At 64.3% G+C, this 20,995-nt stretch overlaps 2 protein-coding genes across 12 annotated transcripts in view; one reads left to right on the top strand and one right to left on the bottom strand.

Annotated features, from left to right (window-relative positions):
* PKD1 (polycystin 1, transient receptor potential channel interacting) overlaps positions 1–2,003 on the top strand; it is a 46,687-nt gene extending 44,684 nt beyond the window's left edge. For all 4 annotated transcript variants that reach the window (XM_075994960.1, XM_075994959.1, XM_075994961.1 and 1 more), the window contains 3 exons: positions 31–165; positions 239–541; positions 631–2,003. In XM_075994960.1, coding sequence (XP_075851075.1) covers positions 31–165; positions 239–541; positions 631–1,104 — 912 coding nt within the window. In that variant the 3' untranslated portion in view covers positions 1,105–2,003. The remainder of the gene's footprint in view (positions 1–30; positions 166–238; positions 542–630) is intronic.
* A 2-nt stretch (positions 2,004–2,005) lies between these two features.
* The window catches only part of TSC2 (TSC complex subunit 2), a 35,843-nt gene continuing 16,853 nt past the window's right edge, over positions 2,006–20,995 (bottom strand). Inside the window, exons 17-42 of one of the 8 annotated variants that reach the window (XM_012743446.3) lie at positions 19,354–19,476; positions 18,440–18,546; positions 18,070–18,220; positions 16,336–16,458; positions 15,871–16,005; positions 14,940–15,129; positions 14,138–14,231; positions 13,854–13,956; positions 13,490–13,584; positions 12,235–12,363; positions 10,738–10,902; positions 10,341–10,493; positions 10,131–10,243; positions 9,551–9,763; positions 8,487–8,690; positions 7,890–7,958; positions 6,581–6,711; positions 5,687–6,186; positions 5,429–5,504; positions 5,224–5,310; positions 4,225–4,411; positions 3,805–3,944; positions 2,702–2,780; positions 2,536–2,627; positions 2,364–2,462; positions 2,006–2,276 (exon numbers count right to left, since the gene is read on the bottom strand). In XM_012743446.3, coding sequence (XP_012598900.1) covers positions 2,112–2,276; positions 2,364–2,462; positions 2,536–2,627; positions 2,702–2,780; positions 3,805–3,944; positions 4,225–4,411; positions 5,224–5,310; positions 5,429–5,504; positions 5,687–6,186; positions 6,581–6,711; positions 7,890–7,958; positions 8,487–8,690; positions 9,551–9,763; positions 10,131–10,243; positions 10,341–10,493; positions 10,738–10,902; positions 12,235–12,363; positions 13,490–13,584; positions 13,854–13,956; positions 14,138–14,231; positions 14,940–15,129; positions 15,871–16,005; positions 16,336–16,458; positions 18,070–18,220; positions 18,440–18,546; positions 19,354–19,476 — 3,723 coding nt within the window. In that variant the 3' untranslated portion in view covers positions 2,006–2,111. The remainder of the gene's footprint in view (positions 2,277–2,363; positions 2,463–2,535; positions 2,628–2,701; positions 2,781–3,804; positions 3,945–4,224; positions 4,412–5,223; positions 5,311–5,428; positions 5,505–5,686; positions 6,187–6,580; positions 6,712–7,889; positions 7,959–8,486; positions 8,691–9,550; positions 9,764–10,130; positions 10,244–10,340; positions 10,494–10,737; positions 10,903–12,234; positions 12,364–13,489; positions 13,585–13,853; positions 13,957–14,137; positions 14,232–14,939; positions 15,130–15,870; positions 16,006–16,335; positions 16,459–18,069; positions 18,221–18,439; positions 18,547–19,353; positions 19,477–20,995) is intronic. The other 7 variants (XM_075994963.1, XM_075994964.1, XM_075994965.1 and 4 more) reach the window with 7 other exon arrangements.

The raw sequence follows: 20,995 nt of genomic DNA, 5'->3' as shown, positions 1-20,995 counted from the left end.
GGGCCACAGGCTGACGCCCCCTGCCCACAGGCCGCCCAGCAGCTGCGCTTTGTGCGCCAGTGGTCTGTTTTCGGCAAGACGCTGTGCCGGGCCCTGCCAGAGCTGGCAGGGGCCACCTTAGGCCTGGTCGTGCTCTGTGTGGCCTACGCCCAGCTGGCTGTTCTGGTAGGTGACTGCGTGGGCCGCCTGGGAGGGCACCTTATCTCGGCACACCCTCACTCTTGCACTTTCCACACAGCTGGCGTCCTGCGTGGATTCCCTTCGGAGCGCGGCCCGGGCCTTCTTGGTGCTGTGCCCGGGAGCTGAGGTCCCCACTCCGTGCCAGGCTGAGTCTTGGTGTTTGTCCCCCCTGCTGTGTGTGGGGCTCTGGGCTCTGCGGCTGTGGGGTGCCCTGAGGCTGGGGGCAGTCCTCCTGCGGTGGCGCTACCACACCCTGCGGGGCGAGCTCTACCGCCCAGCCTGGGAGCCGCAGGACTACGAGATGGTCGAGCTGTTCCTGCGCAGGCTGCGCCTCTGGATGGGCTTCAGCAAGGTCAAGGAGGTGGGTACGGCCCAGTGGGGGGGAGAGGGACGCACCCTGGGCTCACCCAGGGTGCAGCCGGACTGACCGAGCCCCTGTGCCGCCCCCAGTTCCGCCACAAAGTCCGCTTTGAAGGGATGGAGCCGCTGCCCTCCCGCTCCTCCAGGGGCTCCAGGTCGGCTCCGGACGCGCCCCCACCCAGCGCTGGCTCTGACGCCTCACACCCTTCCACCTCCTCCAGCCAGCTGGACGGGCTGGGTGTGGGCCTAGGCCGGCCGGGGCTGAAGGGGGAGCCCGAGCCTGAGCCCTCCCGACTCCAAGCTGTGTTCGAGGCCTTGCTCACCCAGTTTGACCGACTCAACCAGGCCACGGAAGATGTCTACCAGCTGGAGCAGCGGTTACAGAGCCTGCGAGGCCACAAGAGCAGCCAGGCCCCCGCCACCCCTCCCCATGGCCCCTCCCCAGGCCTGCAGCCGACCAGGCCCAGCCACCTTGCCCAGGCCAGTCGGGGCGTGGACCTGGCTACCGGCCCCAGCAGGGTATCTCTGCGGGCCAAGAACAAGGTCTATCCCAGCAGCACTTAGCCCCAGGGGACCTGGGCTCTCGCCTGTCTCCTGGGGCAGGACCTGTGGTTCTGCTCTGGCCCACGGGAGCCAGAGTGGACACGTTCAGTATTACCTTCTGCCGCCCTCCAGGTCTCGGGCCAGGCAGAATGGCTGCACAACGGTCCCCAGAGAGCAGGCAGGGTCTGTCTGTCTGTGGGCTTCAGCACTTTAAAGAGGCTGTGTGGCCAGCCAGGACCCAGGGTCCCTCCCGCTCCCCAGTGGGAGGACACAGCAGTATTGGACTGAGTGCCCAGTTCTGAGACGCTAATTTATTTCCCGAGTCCTCAGGTACAGCGGGCTGTGCCCGGCCCCACCCCCTGGGCAGACATCTCCCGGCGCTAAGGATCCCGGCTGCAGGGGGGTGACGCTGCACCTCCTGCCGCCCTCCCCTAAGTTATTACCTCTTCCGTCCCTGCAGTGTGCTCCCCTCCTGCTGCCGTCTCACTGTGTCTATCATAATTTATATGGGGTTAAAATGTATATATTTTTGTATGTTACTATTTTTCACTTGTGCTGAAGGGCCCTGCACCCACAATGAGGCAGAGCTGGCCTGGCTCCCCACAAGCCTGCCCGTGCCAGGACCCAGCTTGGCAGCTGTCTGGCCTCGGGCAGGGGAGCGTTGGAGGGGCAGAGCTACCCCCATGGCCTCCTGCCTGAGGCCCTGCAGCGAGAAGGCGGCACCGGGTGTGTCGAAGGACCCAGAGTGGTTAGAGGGAAGACCCCACCCTGGGGCTGGCTCCCAGGGCGGGGAGGGTGTGTGTGACTGTGTGAGAGACACGTGTGTGAGGCGGACTGCCTCTGTGGACAGGGCCGCAGCTGGTGCCTTGATCCCACCCCGCGAACAGACAAAGTCAAATAAAGGAGCTGTCTGACTGCTACCTGAGCCTCCGAGTCTGCGCGCAGCAGTTTATTTCATGTGCACGGGCTCCCTCCTGTGCCTCGGGGGCGGGCAGGGCCAGCCTCGGCTTGGACAGCCACGGGGAGCCTCACACAAACTCTGTGAAGTCGTCCACGGAGGAGATGAGGCGCTTCCGCTGGCCTGTCTCGTAGGGGGGTGTGGGCTCCACCGGGGCCTGGGCCGGAGCTTTGGCGTGGGCCGGCGGGTGCATCAGGGGCAGGCTGGGGTTTGCATAGTGGGCTTCCTCTCGGATCTGAGGGCACAGGAGGCTGGCTCTGCCCGGGCCTGCCACCGCCCCACCCATCAGCCCCGCCTCTGCCCTGCAGCCTGTGCCCCCTACCCGCTGGCGGAGCCGCTTGATGTGCCGCAGCCGGGCGATCCACTTGGAGGGGTAGATGTCGGTGGGGTTGGAGCGGCTGTGGTGCACCTGTGAGGCCATCTGGGAGGGGATGGGGCAGTGAGCCCTCGCTGGGGGTGCCGGGGCCCACCCCCCTCAGCCCGTCTCCACTCACATTCGCGTGCAGCGCCATCTGGCGGGCCACGAAGGGCAGGTTGCGGTCGGACACGATCTTGGCCACGCTGGTGTCCACAAGGCCCTCCATGTCTGGGGAGACTCAGTGCTCACACCCGGCCCGGGCCCTGCAGGCTGCCCCCGCCACTGCCACCGCCCGGCCTTACCTTTCCGGCACTGCAGCGACACCAGGTTGCACTCGTAGTCCAGCGGGGTGATGATCACATGGACAAAGTTGAACTGGCCCTGCCCAGATAAGAGCCCAGCATGGGTGTGTCCCCAGGGCCGCTTTCTGCCACTGTCTCACTTAGCTCAGAAGCTACCGGGCTCATGGCTGTGTCCAAGGCTGTTGTCTCCACTGGCCGTTTCAACCGCCCTTTGAGCCCCCTTCCTCCTCACCGGCCTGGGCCTGTGGCAGTCTGTCCTCACTGGCTAATCCCAGCACCAGGATGTGCTGGAGCCCATAGCCTGGACGTCGTCACCTGCCGGTGGCACTAAACATCCCTCCAGCCCACAGCCCCGCAGTCCCCATTCGCCCAGCCACGACGGGCCCTGGGTGGCCACTCAGCCCAGCTCGGCAGCACCGACAGCCCCCCCAGACTCCTCCTGGATCCCTTCTCCCTCCTCTCCCAAAGCCGTCTCGGGAGTGTCTGGCCAAGACAGCCTCGCCATGGGCACACTGCCGCCTGGGCACACTGCCTTCCCCAGACTGTCCAGCAGCCCCGGCATCTCGGCTCTGCTCACCAAGGCTTCCGGCACATTCTTGTGACTCCAAGTGTCCTGTGAGTGCGGCATTCAGCCATGCACCCTGCCCACAGCCACCCTGGGCCACGTGCCAAGACTGCTACAGCCCACACCCTGCCCACGTCGCCTCCACTCTAGCATCAGGTGTGCAGGGACAGCCACCGAGGGCCCAGCAGGCGCCACAGGAGGGCGGTGAGAGCCCCGCCCCGCAGAGCCTGCGCAAGCGGACACTGAGTACCTGCTGAGCACACAGCGGCGTGGGTGCTCCTGACCAGAGCCACAAGGCGCCACACGCTCCACCCTATACTTGAGGAAACTGAGACTCGTGACCACCTGTCCTGCTTCCCCAACAGCCTCTCCCAGGGAGACACCACCCTCCTCGCTGCTCTGGCACAGAGCGGGGACCAGCCGTGCTCGCTGCCACCACTTGGGATACGCCAGTGGACACCTCCCCACACGGCCAGCCTGGCGGAGGTGCCTGAGCCCTGAGCTCAGGGTCCCAGCCCACCCAGGACTCCCTGCTCACCTTGATGGTGCCCAGCTTGAAGTCCTCGCCTGAGTCGTTATAGACAATGGAGACAAAGTCGTTGCCCAGGTGGCGCTTCTTGTCACAGCGGTGCTTGTCCACGTCCTTGGTGGGCATCAGCGTGGCGATGTGGAACACGGCTGTGGGGCGGGGCGAGGCCAGGCTGGGCGGGGCAGCCCCGACCGGGCTCCTAGTGCTGGGGTTTGGGGAGGCCTCTGCACCTCTCGCCAGGGCACCTCCCAGTCTCTGCAGAGGGGCCTGCCGGCCTGCATCCTCTGGCACCCAGCCAGTGGCCCCGGCTCCCGTCCCCAGGGGCAGAGCTTCTAGAAGCACTGCCTCAACGCCCATGCTTACAAACCCAGGGGCTTGGGACACCTGGGTCATCTAGGTGACCAGACGGAGGAGGGTCCCCACGCGCACCCTGCATGATGTCGTCGTGCCAGCAGTAGGTAAACTGGCCGTCCTCACCGCACACGTCCAGCCCGCCCAGGTACACCTTGTCCGGCTGGCAGTCCTTGAGCTCGATGAGCTTGCCCAGGCCCGTCAGGAACTCCGTGTAGCGGTAGGAGCCGTGCTCGTTGGACAGGATGGCGAGCTCGCTGTTGCTCTGTGGAGCCAGGAGGGGCTGCTGCTCCAGGGCCCAGCCCCGCTCGCCCTGCCAGGACCCCGTCAGCTCCCGCCCCAGCCCCCGGCGTCAAGGCCCCAGCATCTGCGAAGGGGCTGCAGGGCTTGTCGCTGCTGAGCAGGGGTGGGGCTGGCTGCGGTGGTTCTGCCAAGGTCCCCAACTGGGTGCAGAGCATCCCAGCAGCTGCCAGGCCAGACGCCACGGTGTCACCCTCCACTCCCTCCTAACAAAGTCAGCTTCGTCCTCAAAGCCACCCGGAGCCCTGTCCCTGCTCAGCAGCCCCTGCCCCGTGGGCCTCTCCCACCTGGACGGCCACTGCCCACACCCACCAGCTTCTCGCAGCGGCCACACACGGGTGCTCCCGGGACTTGGCCAGGGTCCTGTCGAGGCCTTTGCTCAGAGCCACTCAGGACTGTGCCACCCCACAAAGGGCTCTGAGGCTATGACCTGCCTCTCCCGTGACGTCTCTGCCTCCACATCCTGTCACCGGCCCCCAAGCTCCCTCAGTCCCAGCCCCCAAGCACCGGGTGCCCCAGGCCTGTGCACCTGCTGCTCCGGCACGGGCAGCCCCGCCCCACTTCCTCTACGCCCCTGCTCCCGCTCGGATCGCCCAGCACGTGGCACGGGTCCCTGGCATGCCACATGCTCACTCGCTGACCTGTCACCCCTGCACCCATGCTCCTGGCTCAGTACGGCGCCCGGCACGGAGCAGCATGAACTCTCGACGCTCTGGGACTTGCGGGGAGGGAGAAGGCCCGACCCCAACCCCCTGCGGGCAGACCCAGCAGCCTCACCTGGCCCTCACCCACGTACAGGACGGCGAGCTTGTGTGTGTCGTAGGACGGGATCTGGTCGAGGAGCTGCACTGACCGCTCGAAGGACTAGAGCACACGGAGCCTCGCCTGAGCCCAGGGCAGCAGCTGCCCCACAGGGCTGTCCCACCCGGGGAGGAGGTGGCAGGCCACCACAGGCTGGGGCTCTGTGGAGTGGGGCACCCACCTCGTTGGGCAGCAGGATGGGCTTGTTGGACTCGTCACCGAAGAAAGGGGAGTGGTAGAGTTGCAGGAACACGAAGCTGCAGAGACGGAGAGGGCTGGGCGTGGGGTGCAGCCACGCCCACGTGGGGAGCAGAGCTGACCCCTCGCCAGGGCAGCGCCCTCTCCAGGGCTCTAACCAGCCAGAGGGTGGAGGGCACGAGCACCGGCTCGCTCTGCCCAGGGTCGTGCAGGTGCCACCAGCCAGCAGGGAGAGGCCCACCTGGGGTTGATGCCTGGCACCTTCTCGGCATTGGAGGCCGCCGCTCTGCTCTTGAAGGCATCCCTCTCCACCGTCCTGCCCCTGCGCGACGGGGCCGAGTCGGAGATGGTGTAGCCTCGGGGACGGAGGCCGCTGGGCGAGCGAGGGGCGCCGGAGTGCAGGAGGCCCTCGGGCTGCGTGGGGCCCAGGCAGCGACCCTCTTCCCCCGGCACCGCCCAGGCAGCACCTTCCCTGTCCAGGGTCCCCGACTGGGACCGGGCCTTGGCCTCAGGGCTCAGCCGGCCCACGTCGGCCTTGTCCCCAGGGTCCCCAAGGACGTCCTGCAGGGTCTGCAGCTCGGGCGAGGAGCTGGACTTGCTCAGGGGCTGCGAGGGCTGGAAAGAGAGGTCCACGGAGGGCCGGCCGCCCTCGGAGGAGACAGCCCGCTCGATGGGGATGCCCCCGGCAGCCAGCTCCTCCGCACGGAACGACTTCTCCTCCTGGCTGGAGCTTGAAGACGACTGGAAGGGACCATCCCAAGGAGAATCTTCGTCAGGACGCACCTGGGGCCACCAGCGCTTTGCCCTGAGGAAGCCCGACCTGTCCCCCCGCCCAGGGCCACAGGGCAGCCCAGCCGCACGCCCCAGCCCCGGCCCCACTGCGGCAGCACCTGCCTATGCCCCACGCTGACCAGGGGTGCTGAGAACCCCACAGACCAAAGGGCGCCCCTATGGGGGCAAAGCCCAGATGGCCACTGGGAATCCAGACTGTCCCTCCAGAGGGTGTGGAGGGACACAGCTATTTTTTAGATACGAAGGGCAGGACGTGCTCAGGTTCACACAGCCAGTCAAGAGGATGCCAGGAGGCTGCCCCCCCACCTCGCCCGCCCCCGGCCACGGGGCACAGCACGCTCACCCTACTATAAGCGCCGGGGCGCCCACACGGCCTATCTGGGCCCAGCGCTGCCTCCAGGTCCTCCAGCTCAGGGGGCTCCACTGACACGTGAGCCTCTCCGGGACTTCCCTCCTCCATGACCACAGCGGAGTCTGGGAGGACACAGACGGGGCTGCTGGGTGCTGAGCTGGGCCCGGCACTCACATGGCCTCAGAGTACCAGCCTGGTCCCCAACAGGGGACAGAGGCCCTGCAGAGCCTCCCCAAGGCTCTGCCTGCTGTTCCACCCTCCAGCAGGCTGGGAAGAGAACGCACAGAGGGGCTGGCATGAGCTGACAGGTGTCTCCTGCTTGGGATCCTGGGGGTCAGGTGGGCAGCCAGCTGTGCCCACCCGTGTCCACCGTTGTGCCTCCAGCGAGGCAGGTAGGCGAAGGCAAGACAGGCTTCCTCCCCCAGAAGGGAGCCCCCACCTGAGACCAGCCCTCAGTGGCTGCGGGCGGGGCTGAGTTTCTCCACGACTGTGCACCCATGGAGAAGGCTGCTGTGGGAAGCCCCTGTGGGGAGCCCTCGCCCCAGTGCGGCAGCTCGCCTTCCACGTCCAAGCCAGATCCGTAGCCAGGCACACTAAGGGGGCGGGTGTGAGGTCCCTAAGCAGCGTTTCCTGTGCCAGCATCGGCGCAGGGCACAGGGGAACAGCAGCCCAGGGTCATCACAGCCGCACACGCCCCACACACGGCCCCCTGTGCACACACCACGTGTTAGCTGCCGGCTAGAGCCCAGAACACAGCCCTTCCTAACTGGCTCCTGCCCACGTGGGGGGACCCAGCAGGGCATGCCGCCAGGCAGGTGAAACCACACCCTGCCAGGGCCTGGGGGCAATGGGCAGAGACCATCTGCAGGGCCTAGGTCAGCCCGTGGTCAGCGGCAGACGCCAACCAATCTGTGGCTTCACAAGGCCAGTCACACCGCCAGAGACCAGGGTGAGGCCAGCTGGGTGGAGCCCCAGGGCCAGGCTCAACCCCAAACAGCCGCTACCCACCAGCACCTGCAGCTTAGCTGATGTCCCCAAGGGGCCTTGGGGCCACCCCCACCTCCTGGGACCTCAAGAAGGGGCCGGGAGGACACGCTCGGCCCGGACACAGAGCTCTGCCGCAGGGCACAAGTCAAAGGGGCTCCCGCGGGCATCTGCGGACGTCCTCATGCGAGTCGGCTCCCGAGGGCAACGAGAGGCTCGGATGGACGGGGAGGTGGGCGGTGGGGACGAAGGGAGCAGCGTCTAGGGCACAGTGGCGCTCTGCAGCAAACACTGCCTGAGAGAGACGCACGAATACCTGCCCAGGAAATGCTCCTGTGCAGCTTCCCTTGGCAACTGGACTGGTACAGGGAGGAGAAAGAGGCCACTGCAAGGGAAACCACGTGAGCGGCCACATCAGCGGAAGGAGAGACTACACACAGGTCGAGCAGAGAGGACAGGCCCCGAGCCTGGAGAGGAGAGAGGGCAGGGCCAGCGGCCGGGGTGGCGGGGCACAGGCCTAGCGCTACAAGCTGCTCAGGCGACCTCTGGCGCAGGAAGGGTGTCCGAGCCTGTAAGCGCCATGTGCAGCCGCAGGGAAGGGCCAGAGGGTGCGGCCTGGAAGGACAGCACCAAGCCAGGCCAGCTGGCACTAGAGCAGGCAGCAGGCTCAGGCACCCAGACCAGACCGAGCGGGAAGTGAGGCTGCCTGTGGCTCCCTGGCTGCCCGTTCCGACGCCGCATCCCGCAGCAGCCTGGGCGTGGTGGGCAGGTACCGAGTCTCCAGAGAGGAGGATCTCTGGCAGTCCCCACAGGCCAGCCTCCTCCCAGACGCCCGAAGAGCACTGTGGAGACCTCGGTGGAGCAGACCTGGGGGGCTGCTGCGAGCGCTACCACAGGCCTGCCCGGCGCTCACCTGTGTTGGAGCGCGGGAGCAGGGGGGGCTTGGCCGTGCCGGCGGCCGGCACCGACAGGGACTTGTACAGCGCTGTGTCTCGGTGCTCCTTGAAGCGCTCGGCCGCCATGAGGGCGTTGGACAGCTCCTGCAGGGGCATGTTGTTGATGTCCGAGGAGAAGGGGCTGAGCGGGTTCTCCAGGCTCATCAGCCAGCTGGTGTTCCCTGGCAGGGCGGCAGCATCCCTCAGGCCCCACGTCCCAGCCAGCTGTCCACTCGGGGCCAGGCCCTGATGCTCCCAACCAAACCACTTGGGACCACGAGGTCATAGCCAGCACCACTCCGTCACCTGCCGGGTGCCAGAGCACGGGTGCTGGGCACTCTGTGGCCCCAGATTGGCTCCCGCACCCAGGCCGGGCTTGAGGGAAGTGTCTCAGAGCAGCAGCCTCTGCCACAGCCTCCCAGCCAGGGTCCCCGCCCCGTCACTGCTCGGCCCACACCACACCCATGGCACCCATGGGCTCCGGGCCACATCCGAGTCCTCCCTTTGCCTGAGATGCCCCTGTGTGGGCAGGGTCGCTGCCCCACCAATCTGTACGTTGGCGTGTCAACCCCCAGTACCTTACTTGGAAATCGGGTTTTAAAAAGGTAAGTAAGGTTAAAGGAGGTCGTTGTGCTGGGCTCTAACCCAGAAAGACTGGTGTCCCCATAAAAACAGGAGACGAGGACACACACACAGAGGGACGACCCCATGAGGACACTGGGAGAACACGGCGTCTACAAGCCGAGGAAAAATACCTCAGCAGGAACCAGCCCTGTGACACCGTGACCCTGGGCCCCCAGCCAGCAGACTGGGAGGATGGCGCTGCGAGTGTGGAGTCCGGGTGCCCCACACAGTGGCTGTGGCTCACCGGCTCGGGCCCCCACCTCACACCCCCTCTGGAGACTCAGCCAAAAGGCACCTCCCAACCCCCACGTGGGCCGAGTGTGTGGCTTGCTCCTTTGTGTCCACAGCCCGGGGGCGAGTGTCCCATGCCAGCTGCTCAGGAGAGGGGCCGGGGCTGGGTGCAGGGCTACCCCAGTACCTGTGGGCCTCCGGACCAAGATCTCCGCCCAGCCCTGGGTCAGCAGGGGCACACAGGCCGCCAGGGTCCCCTTCTCCTGTGTGGGTATCTGCGCCGCCGCTGAGGCCTTCTCAGGCTTCGAGGCTGGTGCCGTCTGCGGTCCTGGAGAAGCAGGGCCACCCGGGAAGTGGGCAGCCGGCAGGTCTAGAGCACCAACTCGAAGACCGTGGCCCCCTGAGGAGACAGGAAGGGCTGGTGACCACCAGGTGCCCACTGCAAAGCCACCAGCCAAGACCTGGCCACTCCACCCGGCCGGGCAGGCCGTGAAGCACCCGGTTGGTCCAGAGGGAGCCAGAGCACGTGGCAGCCCCTCCGTGGCCACAGCCCTCCAACAGGGCTGGCCTCCGTGGGCCCAGGACCTGTCCCAGGGTCACCATGGCTCGTCTGAGCTGGAGCAGAGAAAACCCCAGGGCTGAGCTGGGCTGAGGACCTGGGCTGCTGAGGGCACCCAGGAAACACGAGCACCGAGGACAAGCCCGCAGGCTCAGGGGCCGTGCTGCAGCTGCGCCCGTGAGGGAGGCAGGCTGGGGCCAATGCTCACCCGACATGGAGCGGACCCGGTCCCGGGCCCCACGGGACACCTGCTGCCCTGCCTGGGACTCCAGCTTGGCTGGCGCCTCCTTCGTCTGTGCCATGTGTGCGCTAGGGTCAGAACTGAGAACACAAGTGCCCGTGAGTGGGGTGAACAAGGCTCCCGTGGGTCCAGGCCAGGCTTGGGATGGCCAATGTTGAGGGAGGGAGGTGCAGTCACCTTGACTCTGGGCCGCCCTGCAGCTCTCCTGAGTCCAGGCCAAGCAACGACCGGGTCCCTGTTCCCACACTTGTTGTCACGGTGACAAGCTTATTGCCAACCAGCCAGGTCTTGGTCCTGCCGCCCGCCAGGAGGAACTCCCCCACGGGAGACCTGAAAGCACAGGGAGGGTCTACTTCCGGTTCCCCACGCAGCAGTGCCCGGATGGGGCACCCTAACGCCCAGAGCCCCCCAGCCTCAGCAGCCCAGAGCGACAGAGCCCCACCCTGCCCGCAGGAAGGAGGCCCCACCTGGCCCACTTGCCACCACCATGTGGACAGGCACGGCCACAGAGGAAAAGCGGGACAGCTGTCCCTCCCGCCCCACCTGGCCCCAGCTCTGGAGCACAGGCGCACACCTCTTGGGGACCGCCGTGAAGTTGGAGAACACATATCGGGCCATCATGTCCAGGCATGTCTCTGTGAGCTCCAGGTGGAGAGTTTTCAGGTTGTCATCAGCCTGGGCCATGGAGTTCTCATCTGCGGACCCCAGGCTGGCACTGGTGAGGGATGTCTGTATCCTGCTGGAGGGAGAAGCCGCGGCCAGGGTCAGGCCACCGGCGGAGCCAGGCCGGCCACCTGCCACCAAGGGGCCAAAGCTCAACACATGCACGGCGGACAGGACCTCGCCCGGAAAGACCCCACCAGGGCACTGCGGCCAGTCAAGCCGCAGCTCTGCACGCCACGTGGACCACATCATCCCAGAGAGCAGGGGGGACACCTCAGGGGAAAGACCCGGGCCACCGGTCGAAGCCGAGATTTAGGAGGCTGAAGAGACAGGACGTCCCTCTCCCCGAAGCACACGGGAGTTAGGCCATGGGCTCGGGGTGGAGCAATGGAGTCATGCAGACACAGAGACCACAGCAGACAGACCCAGATTGCATTCTACCCCAGGGTGCCCCTAGCAGGGACACGGAAGGTCTGGGCTTTGCAAGTGGCCGTCACCTCACACCTGGGCAGGTGAGATGGGGCCACACCAAGCTCCACACCCGTCCCAGTGAGCAAGGGCAGGGGCTATGCAGGTTTCATTCTGATGTAAGTATCACACCTCCTCTGCCACACTTTGCTCATGGTAAGGAAGTTGCTAGCGAATGGCTGAGGGGGAGGAGCTGCACTGGACAGCTCCACCCCCAGCCCTGGCCAGACGCCACAGAGACCAAGGTGTGGAGTGGACCTCGGCACCGCAGGACTCCAGGCCTGGAAGGGGCTTCCATGGGAGGAGACGGGATGCCCTCTGCTGAGCGCCACCCAGGTTGGCAGGGACAGCCCACAGGCAGGCAGTGGCCAAGACGCTGGTCCCTGAGAACCCACACCTGCCCCCGGAGGCAGTGACCAAGGCTGTGGCCTGGGGCCTAGGCCCACCCCTTTGAGGGTCCCGGCTCGCACTCCAGCGCCCTGCACAAAGGCCCCTCTTGTCTGTCAGCCACATCAGAAACCGGACCTCGCCTGGAAGGAGGCCCAAGAAGAAAATCCCTTCCAGAGACTACGGGAAGGCCAAGCCCAGAAGAGTTCGTCTCCTCCCTGAGCTCCCTGAACGCGCAGAAGCCCCTGCCCTCCAGGACAGACTTCGGGGGCTGCCTGACGCCCAGCTGTCATGAGCAGCACCCCGGCAGGCACCCGGGCCAACCTCTGGGGACACCGTGCAGCCAAGCACTGTTTCCATGGGGTCTGGGGACAGAATGCAACCTTTCCACCCCTCGTCGCCGGGCTCCCGAGCCGGGCACCAGGCTGCCCTCTGCCCTGGCCAGGGAGGGCACGGCTGGCAACGAGGTCATGCAAGCAGCCCCATGCACCGCCACCCGGTGCTCACAGGGCAACCTCCGGGTCCGTGCCCCCTCCCGCCACGGCCCCGCTACCTGTGCACCGCATGGTCAGACACACTGATGCTGCGGCACCGGAAGGCCTCGGATGCACAGCTCTCCTTGGATTCTTTCACGGGTGGAGAGTTATTCAGGCCTTGTTTGGGGGGTCTGGCTATCCTCAAACTACCAGGTGAGGAAGGAAGCCCCGAGCCCCAGAGAGCCCAGCTCCCAGGATGGGGAGAGCAAGCCATTGGAGGGGTGAGGAAAGGTCCCAGGCCAGGGTCAGGATGGAGAGGTCCCGCGGGTGAGGTGAGCAAAAGAGCCATGCCAAAGGACAGTTAGCAGGAGAAGAGACAGAAAACAAAACGCAAAATACATCTGGTAAACACGGCTGAGAAAAAGGCTTCACGCACGACACCAAAACAAAGAACATTAGTGCAAATCAAACGCGTGTGATCGCCCGCTCGGCAGATTCCAGGCTGTGCTGACCTGGCTCCCCGCCCGCCCCCACGGAAGGCCGCCGCCGCCCAGCCCTGGGACCTGGGAGGTGCTCAGGCCTCCTCAGCCAGGCCCCGAGGGTCACTGTGGAAGAGGCCAGTTCTGAGGTCAAGGCCCAAGAATGCCAAAAACGAGTCTGGCCACTGAGGGCCGAGCTCAGCCCTCACCCCCCGAGGCCTGAGAGAACAGCTTCTGAGTTTAGGTCACGCTGGAAAATGCCGTCTCCCCGTCTAGGGAGAGCCAGGACAGCGTGGCGAGGGGCGGGTGGGGGCCAGCACGGGGAGCGTTCGAATGGCACGCAAACAAGAACACGGAAGCCGGCCCAGCTCCTCCCTCGGCTCTGGCAGAAGCAGCTGTGATGGGGAAGCGCGGTGTGTCCCTGGTTAGCAACAGCTGAGGAGGGCTCTGGAGGAAGGGGCAGCCCCGGGCGAGGCTGGCACCACCACAGGGGCCACAGGACCCAGGCTGGGAGTCCCGGCGGCCCTGGTGTGACCCACTCACCTGCCTGCAGCTAGCACCCCACCCACCAACTGCACCGATCTGCACTTGAGGCGCCAGGGGGCTGGCCTGGTCAGTGAGCGCGGGGCGCTGGCAGCCCTCGAAGGCCCTACCCTGCCTCACAGACCCCAGGTCACCTGGGCCAGGCACAGCCTGTGTGGGGACACCCTCACCCACAAGACCCATCGGCACTCGCAGGCCTGGAGCAGCTGGTCACCCCGGGCCCTGCGAGTACCACACTGTCCCGGGTCACAGCCCAGAGTCCTACCCTACCCCATGCTGGCACCAGGCACTCCCCAAGCAGGCCCCGTACCTTTTGGGCCTCTCGTTGAGACTGGTGCTCCGTGCTCTGAAGCTGTCCTTCTCAGGGGTGTCATCAAAAGACAGGAGGACATTGGAGCGCAGGCCCTGGCGGTGTGGGGCAGACCTGAGCCTCGAGAGGCTGTGGGGGGCTGCCCGGGGCCAGCTACAAGCCCAGGACAAGGTGGCAGCTCCGCACCCCACACCCACTTCCAGTCAGGCCCCAGCAGGTGGCCCGGGAGAGCCTCCGGTGCCGAAAGCCCAGCACCAAGCAATGCCCCTTTTCTCTCTGCCTGCTGCCACCCTACTCCAGCCACACACAGCCGAGGGCAAAGCAGGTCCCAGCCCTCACAAGGGACCCGGCTCCACAGGCCTACCTTGGTAATGAAAGGGACGAAGTCTTTCCGGAAGGGCAGGCGGCACCTGATGAACCACATGGCTATGACGTGGTGGGCCAGGCACACGATGTACTGATTGAACCTGAGACGAGAGGAGCTGGCTCCATCCCGGCACCAGGACACGTCCCTGGCGGGAAGCGCACGGCAGGGCACCCAGGCCACAGCTGATCCTGGGCACAGAGGCCGCTGCGGCTTTCTGCCCCAAGAGGCCCAGCCTGGACCGAGGCTGGGAGGGGCAGGGCCTCCAGAGTGCCGGCACTTACTTGGAGGGGTTGGTGTACGGCAGGGAGATGGCAAACACGCTCGCGTACTGCTCCGCGGCGAAGTTCCTGTACAGGTGCGGCAGCCTGGCCAGAGCTGCAGCCAGAGAGACAGCGGGTTAGGGGAACCCAGGACGACCAAGCAAGGACAGGCTGTGGCCACAGCAGGGCCAGCATCGCCAGGGTCCTGCGCTGCGTTTCTAAAAGCCAGCGCAGCCTCTCCGGGGAGGGGCTGTTGCAAAAGAGGGAGGGCCGTGGCCACCCACACGTGACCTCAAGGCCTGGCCGAGGGGCCAGACACAGCTGTGGCCTGCATCTGTGTGACCCACAAGCTTCAAATAATTGTTGCATTTTTGAACGATTGTAAACAAAATAAAAAGACAAGGTGACAGAGCCCGTGTGTACCCCCCCAAAAAGAAATTCTCTCCCAGCCCTTTACACAAAGCACTGACCCAGCCCTCTCCTCCACCGTCTGGACATCCAGGGCCTGGTCCTAGCCAGGCACGCTGGGGTGTGGGGAGAACGGGGCTGGTGGACTCCAGAGCCCCCGAGAGTCTGGACCCAAGAGGGGCACAGACAGGACAGCCAGGGCCCCGTGTCGCACGTGCTCTGAGGGACGGGAGGAGCCAAGCCGGGCCCAGGGCCCAGGAAGGAGAGCTCTTGAGGCCGAGGGGCAGGAGGCACCAAGGCCCAGGTTCCCAAGGAGGCCCGAGAGAGGCCAGCAACGGCCATTGCAGGCAGGGGCACGGCCCCAGGCTCGGGGCCCACCACGCGTGCACACACGCAGGCCAGGCAATGCACTCACTGGACAGGAACTCCAGCAACGGGATGGCCATGCTGGCCGTGGCCGAGATGTGTGTGAGCTTCACGACCAGGACAGGCAGCGCTTTGATGATGATGTCGGGCATCTCCACGCTGCAGACGGACAGGGCCACCACGCACTGGCCGGCACAGCGGAAGATGAGGCCTTGCTCCAGGCAGTACACCATCTCGCGCTGTGGGACACACGACATCTCAGGGACACACGACATCTCAGGCCCACACGCCGCAGGCAGGGCCAGCCACTCTGGTGCGCCAGGCACCTCCCCAGGCCCTCGCCTGCCCTGGTGTGCCCCCTGGGGTGGGGCCCAGGGGACAGGGAGTCCAGCGTTAGCTCCCGGCAGTGCCTCCAGCGGGAGCCAGGCTTCAGGGCAAAGACAGGCTCAAGCCTGAGTCTCAGCCCCGCTCCTGGCTGGCTGTGACCTTGAGTGGGCGCCTAACCTAAGACTTCGGTTTCCCCTCGACGAGGGGGGTGGCCAGAGGTGTTGAAACGCGACGGCCGCCCCCCAAGAGTGACGGCCACTCAGGGTAAAGGGAGAGCCCTCTGTGCACTTTCTGCACCTGGCAGAGGGAGATGAGCACCAGGGACGGGAGGCCCAACACCTGCCCTGTGTCTCAAAACCAGCCCAGCTCTGCCAGCCAGCCTGGCCACCGTGCCCAAAGCTGCAGGGTGGTGAGGAGAGAGGCAAACGCAAGGGCTGCGTTAAGCCCAGATGCCCAAGGAGAACTCGGAAGCCCCGGGGCGCAGACACCCAGGATTCCTGCTGGGCTGACCAGCAGGGGCTCCGTGGCCACGTGGGGGGCAAAGCCAGCTCACCCCCAACGGCCTCTCAGCCGGTTTATGAAAACAATGCTGCAGCTCAGGGGACAGGCTTTCCACCCCAGGCACAGAGCACCTGTCCTCTACCACGTCATACCTGTTTGGTTTTGTCCAGGTAGTTATGGTAAGAGATTAACGCCGTCAGCACCGGAACCACCGCCAAATGCAGGTCGGTTCTGGAGAACCCTTCTGGGGTGCCTCGGAGCCGCTCAAGGGTCTTTGGGCCTGAAAGCTAAAGACCAAGACCCAGACGTGGTCGCCCAGCGGCCAGAGGGTGCTGGGGAGGCCCAGAGTCCGGGAGGCCTTCGCATTTCTGCCCTGGTAAGGGTCTGCCTCTCCAGGGACGGGGAAAGTGCCCACCTAGTGACGGTCTAGGGACAGGCAGACAGGACACAATGGGAGTGTCACAAGAGCCCATCAGGACAAGGGCAGACAGGGACAGCCACACTCAGTGGTGTGCCCCTGACTGGAGACCACCAATTTCTGTCCCACGTGCTGAGAGTGGGAGGGGAGGGTCCCTGGTGCGTTTGTGACCCACCCAGCAGCCCCCGCTGGGCATTACCATGGCGCAGAGGGCGGAAGACAGCTGGTCGACGCTGCAGGGGGACGTGAAGATGAGGACCTTGTAGCGCAGGGACTCGGGCAGCTTGCTGAGGACCAGCTTCAGCACCTTCCAGTCGGTCTCCTGGAAGCAGAGAGGAGGTCAGAGGGAGGACAGGGCCTTCTGGGCCCTGGGGACAGAAGAGGGAAGTTTAGCGTTGGTGGCCACAAGGCCCCTGGATCCTTGTGGGATCACCACAAAGCAGCCCTAGCCCTCTGTCCCTGCAACTGCAGGAGCAGACGCTGCTCAAAGTTCATCCTGGACCTAGCACTCTGGGAGGCCGAGGCGGGAGGATTGTTTGAGCTCAAGAGATTGAGACCAGCCTGAGCAAGAGCGAGACCCCGTCTCTACTTAAAAAAAAAAAAAAAAAGAAAAGAAAGAAAGAAACAAAGAAATTAGCTGGACAACTAAAAACATATATATTTAAAAAATTTGCCGGGCATTGTGGCACATGCCTATAGGACCAGCTACTCAGGAGGCTGAGGCAGAAGAATTGAGCCCAGGAGTTTGAGGTTGCTGTGAGCTAGGCTGACGCTACCGCACTCTAGCCCATGCAACAGAGTGAGAGTCTGTCTCAAAAAGAACAAAGTTCAAAGTTTACCCTAGACATTGGCGGCTACCCTCCAAAGCCAGGCCTGGCGGGGGCCCAGCAGGCAGCCAATGCCACCTCCCTCCTATTAGCCCATCTTGGGGCTGCCACATGCAGCCTGTCCTCCCCTCATTCACCCAGTGGTGACCTAGTGCCCACCTGCCACCTGCCCCACACCCAAGGGCTCCCTACAAATGCCCACCTAGAATACTGGCTGAATTTCTTCTGTTGAAATTAAGACGTAGCCCTTAATAAAAACCCTATTATTAATGTAATAGCTAGAAAGGAAACGGCAGCAAGCACTTCTTCAGCAACCCACAAGCCCAGATGCCTGCTATAGAACCAAGGTCGACTCGAGGCCACAGCAAGGGGACAGACACAGCCATGGCCTCCAGGCTGATCTCCACCCAGACGTGTCCCTGGTACAGAGCTGCCCCTGCCCAGAGCCCAGCCAACGGCTTGAGTCCTACATGCTCTCCACAGACTGCACCTAACACACGGAGGCTGAGACTCGGAGACTCCTGGGAGGTCTACCTGCCCCTTCTGTACTAATGCCACGTGTCCCCAGAGCCCTGCCTCCCACCCCAGGCCTCACCCTCACCCACTGCCAGCCCCGACTCCACCAGCCTGGGCCCCCCACCTGCCTCCTGCTGCCCTGCACCTGCCCTGCTTCTGGGCTTTGCTCCCTGCTGCCCTGAAACCTTCCCCACCTTTCAAGACTAACTTGTCCCAGCAGATGGCCCGACAGACACAATGGCACCCCCTTCCAGGCCACGCAGCCCACGTGCGCCCTGCATAGGAGGCACACCCTGGCCTATGGTCACAGGTATTTGTCCACACGTTTAAGGCTTGCTAACAAGACCACCTTGCAGAGGCAGGAATGTCTCCTCGGGTCCATCCAAGAGGCCGCACACGGCAGGTGCTTAATGCCCAGGCATGGGGCTGCTGTGGGTCCTCGGGGCAATCCCGGACACGAGCAGCACACCTCCCCTGGTCGCAGCGTAAGCGGCATTGACAGTGTTTTTTCTGAAAAGCTGACGCCCACGGGCAGCACCCATCAGGGTTCAGCATGATCTAATGGAGATTGGGGCCTGGGCCCCCCTCACCTGCTTCAAACACTGCAGCAGGACGCGGAAGAGCAGGGAGTAGGGCAGGTAGCCCAGCCGCACGGCGGGGCCTGTAGGTGCAGGGCTGGGCGTCCCAGTGGGAGGTGACAGGGGGCCACTGGCCTTCTTCTCAGAGCCCCTCTCAGGCTCCCTGCAGAGTAAGCGAGAGCAGCAGCTGAGGTCGGCCCCCCAGCGGCCATGCAGGGTTAGAACAGACACAGTCGCTGCCGGCCCCGGCCCCTTTGGAGACCACCCCTCAGATACACCCCCCCCCAGAAGGGCAGAGAGCACCCAGCTCTGCCACTGGCCCCCGAGAATTTGAGGCCCCTAGAGCCTCTCAGGCCCCAGCCACAGCCAGCAGCCCACGCACATGTAGTCGCAGAGGCAGTAGGGGCTGAATCGCACGACCCCGTCCTTGTTGGGCAGGCCGAGGCGGTGCAGCGAGTCGGCCCGCAGCAGCAGCAGGAAGTCGAAGGCCTGTACGGGGAGAAAACTGTGAAACCCCCCAAGCCAGGGACACGCCCGGCCCAGGGCAGGTGGTGACACCATGGCTCAGACCCATGTGCCTAACACCACGCGGTGCTCGGAAAGGCCGCGTGCTACCGTGGGCATGCCCCAGCTTCCCCACAGAGCTGGGCTCTGTCCTGGAAACACCAGGGCTCTAACTCCCAAGCAGCAACCACAGCCTCCGAGCCCACAGAGCCTCCGAGCCCGTGCAGCCCCGTGCCCCACAGCAGCTGGGCCTGCACCGGGACGAGCACCTGCTCCTCTGGTAGCAACACACAGACCCAAATGCCAGCGAGCAGAGTTCTGTGCAGGGCCCATCACGTCCCCCAGCTACAGACGGAACTGGGCTCTGCGAACAGCAGGGCCCTGCACAGAGCAGAAGCCCGGGAGGGGCTGGGGCTTCCACCCGTGAACTCTGAGCAGCCCGGTGCCAGCAGCCACCAGAGCAGCGGGCCCTGCCCTCGCTCCCAGTCTTCTGCTGTGGGTCTCTGGCAGGCTCCGCAGACCAGGAGCCGAGGGCCACGTGCCACCCCGGAAGTCCAAGTGCTTCCTTTTCTCTTTCCCCAACCCAGGCCACCACATGCCTCAGTGACAAGCCATGCAGGCGCATCAGCTATAGGCAGAGGATAGGACAGCAGGTCCTCGGGAGGGGACAGTCTGCTGAAGGAAGGTCTCTCCCCGCGTCACCTGCAGCCTACCCAGCCTGCCGGCACCACATCCACCAAGACTGAGGCAGCTCGCCGGGCCCCCGGGGAAGTGGCCGCCCGCCCAGCGCACCTGTAGCCGGATGCTGCTGGCGATGGGCAGGGTGTAGCTGTGCTTGTAGTGCTGCTGGACGTGGCTGACAAGCGTCTCGTACACACGCACGGCGTGGCTGGCGGGCAGGGTGTACAGCTTGGTCTGCAGGAAGGCACCGGGTCACCACCAGACAGGCAGCAGAGGCCAGCCGGAGAGACGGCGCCAGGTACCGGGGAGGGGTGGGCCCAGGGTGGCCTCTCTGGAAGGCATCGCAGCGTCTTCCGAGCTCCTCGAGGCACCGCCCTCTCACCCACCGATCCCACCTCGAGCGCTTCCTCTCTCCATAACAGCAAAAAACCAAAAACAACATGCCCGTCTCATCAGCAGGGAATGATCAATAAATTAGGAAAATCTGCCCAGCGGAATGCTACTCAGCTCAGCCCAGACCAGGTGCACGTGTGTGGAAAAGCAAGCTGAGGTGGGGGTGGCAGGGGGGACATGGTCCCCCAGATGTGGCTGCCGTTCCCGCTGGGAGCCCTCCCCCCATCCTAGCAAGGCCGAGAGCTCCTCCCTGACAGGTGAGTTCCCGGTGAGAGCCCTCAGCGCTGCCAGCAACCTTGTGGGGGGCTGGCAGGGGGACTGGGGAGACGCAGGAGGAACCCAGCCGCAGCCCCGGGACCCCTGTGGTACTCTGTACCCTGGAGGTAGGTAGTGATGCTTAAAAAGCTTATTGGCGTTATTCTTTTTAAACACAAAAGCTATTTTTCCTTGTCTCAGAAATCACGGTAAGAAAGCATTGTCGGCCAGGCACGATGGCTCACGCCTGTAATCCTAGCACTCTGGGAGACCGAGGCGGGCGGATTGCTCAAGGTCAGGAGTTCGAAACCAGCCTGAGCAAGAGCAAGGCCCCGTCTCTACTATAAATAGAAAGAAATTAATTGGCCAACTAATATATACAGAAACAAAAAATTAGCTGGGCATGGTGGCACATGCCTGTAGTCCCAGCTACTCAGGAGGCTGAGGCAGCAGGATTGCTTGAGCCCAGGAGTTTGAGGTTGCTGTGAGCTAGGCTGACACCATGGCACTCACTCTAGCCTGGGCAACAAAGCGAGACTCTGTCTAAAAAAAAAAAAAAAAAAGAAAGAAAGCATTGTCCCTGCCTTGGGCAAGAAAAACGTGGTGTGAAGGTTTGACGCCATGCGTGAGGGTGCACAGGCCACTCCAGGAAGGGCACTCGGTGACTCGGAGCAGCTGCTGCTCTGCAGGGCCCTCTGGGTGGGAAGGAAGGAGGAACCGGACTTTTCACTACGTTCATGCTGCGAACTCTTCATTGTCACACACCATTAGCCAAACACACACACGGTTGACCCCTGAACACAGGTGTGAACTATGTGGGTCCACTTACCCGTGGATTCTCTCCCGCCTCCACCACCCGAGGCAGCACAACCAACCCCTCCTCCTCTTACTCAGCCTACTCAACACGAAGGTAACGGGGATGAAGGCCTTTATGAGGATCCACTTCCACTTTATGAACAGCACACATACTTTGTCTTATGATTTTCTTAAAAACATGTTCTCTTCCCTGTCTCTCTCTATGACGATGGCACACTGTGTCACACATACAGCACACCGTATGTGCTAAAGCGCTGTCTGTGTTGGCAGTAAGGCTTCCAGGCAACAG

Source organism: Microcebus murinus, chromosome 19 (assembly GCF_040939455.1).
Source record: "Microcebus murinus isolate Inina chromosome 19, M.murinus_Inina_mat1.0, whole genome shotgun sequence".
NCBI classification, from domain to species: domain Eukaryota; kingdom Metazoa; phylum Chordata; class Mammalia; order Primates; family Cheirogaleidae; genus Microcebus; species Microcebus murinus.
The sequence above is the reverse complement of the archived record's forward strand: the minus strand, read 5'-3'. Positions and strand labels throughout refer to the sequence as shown.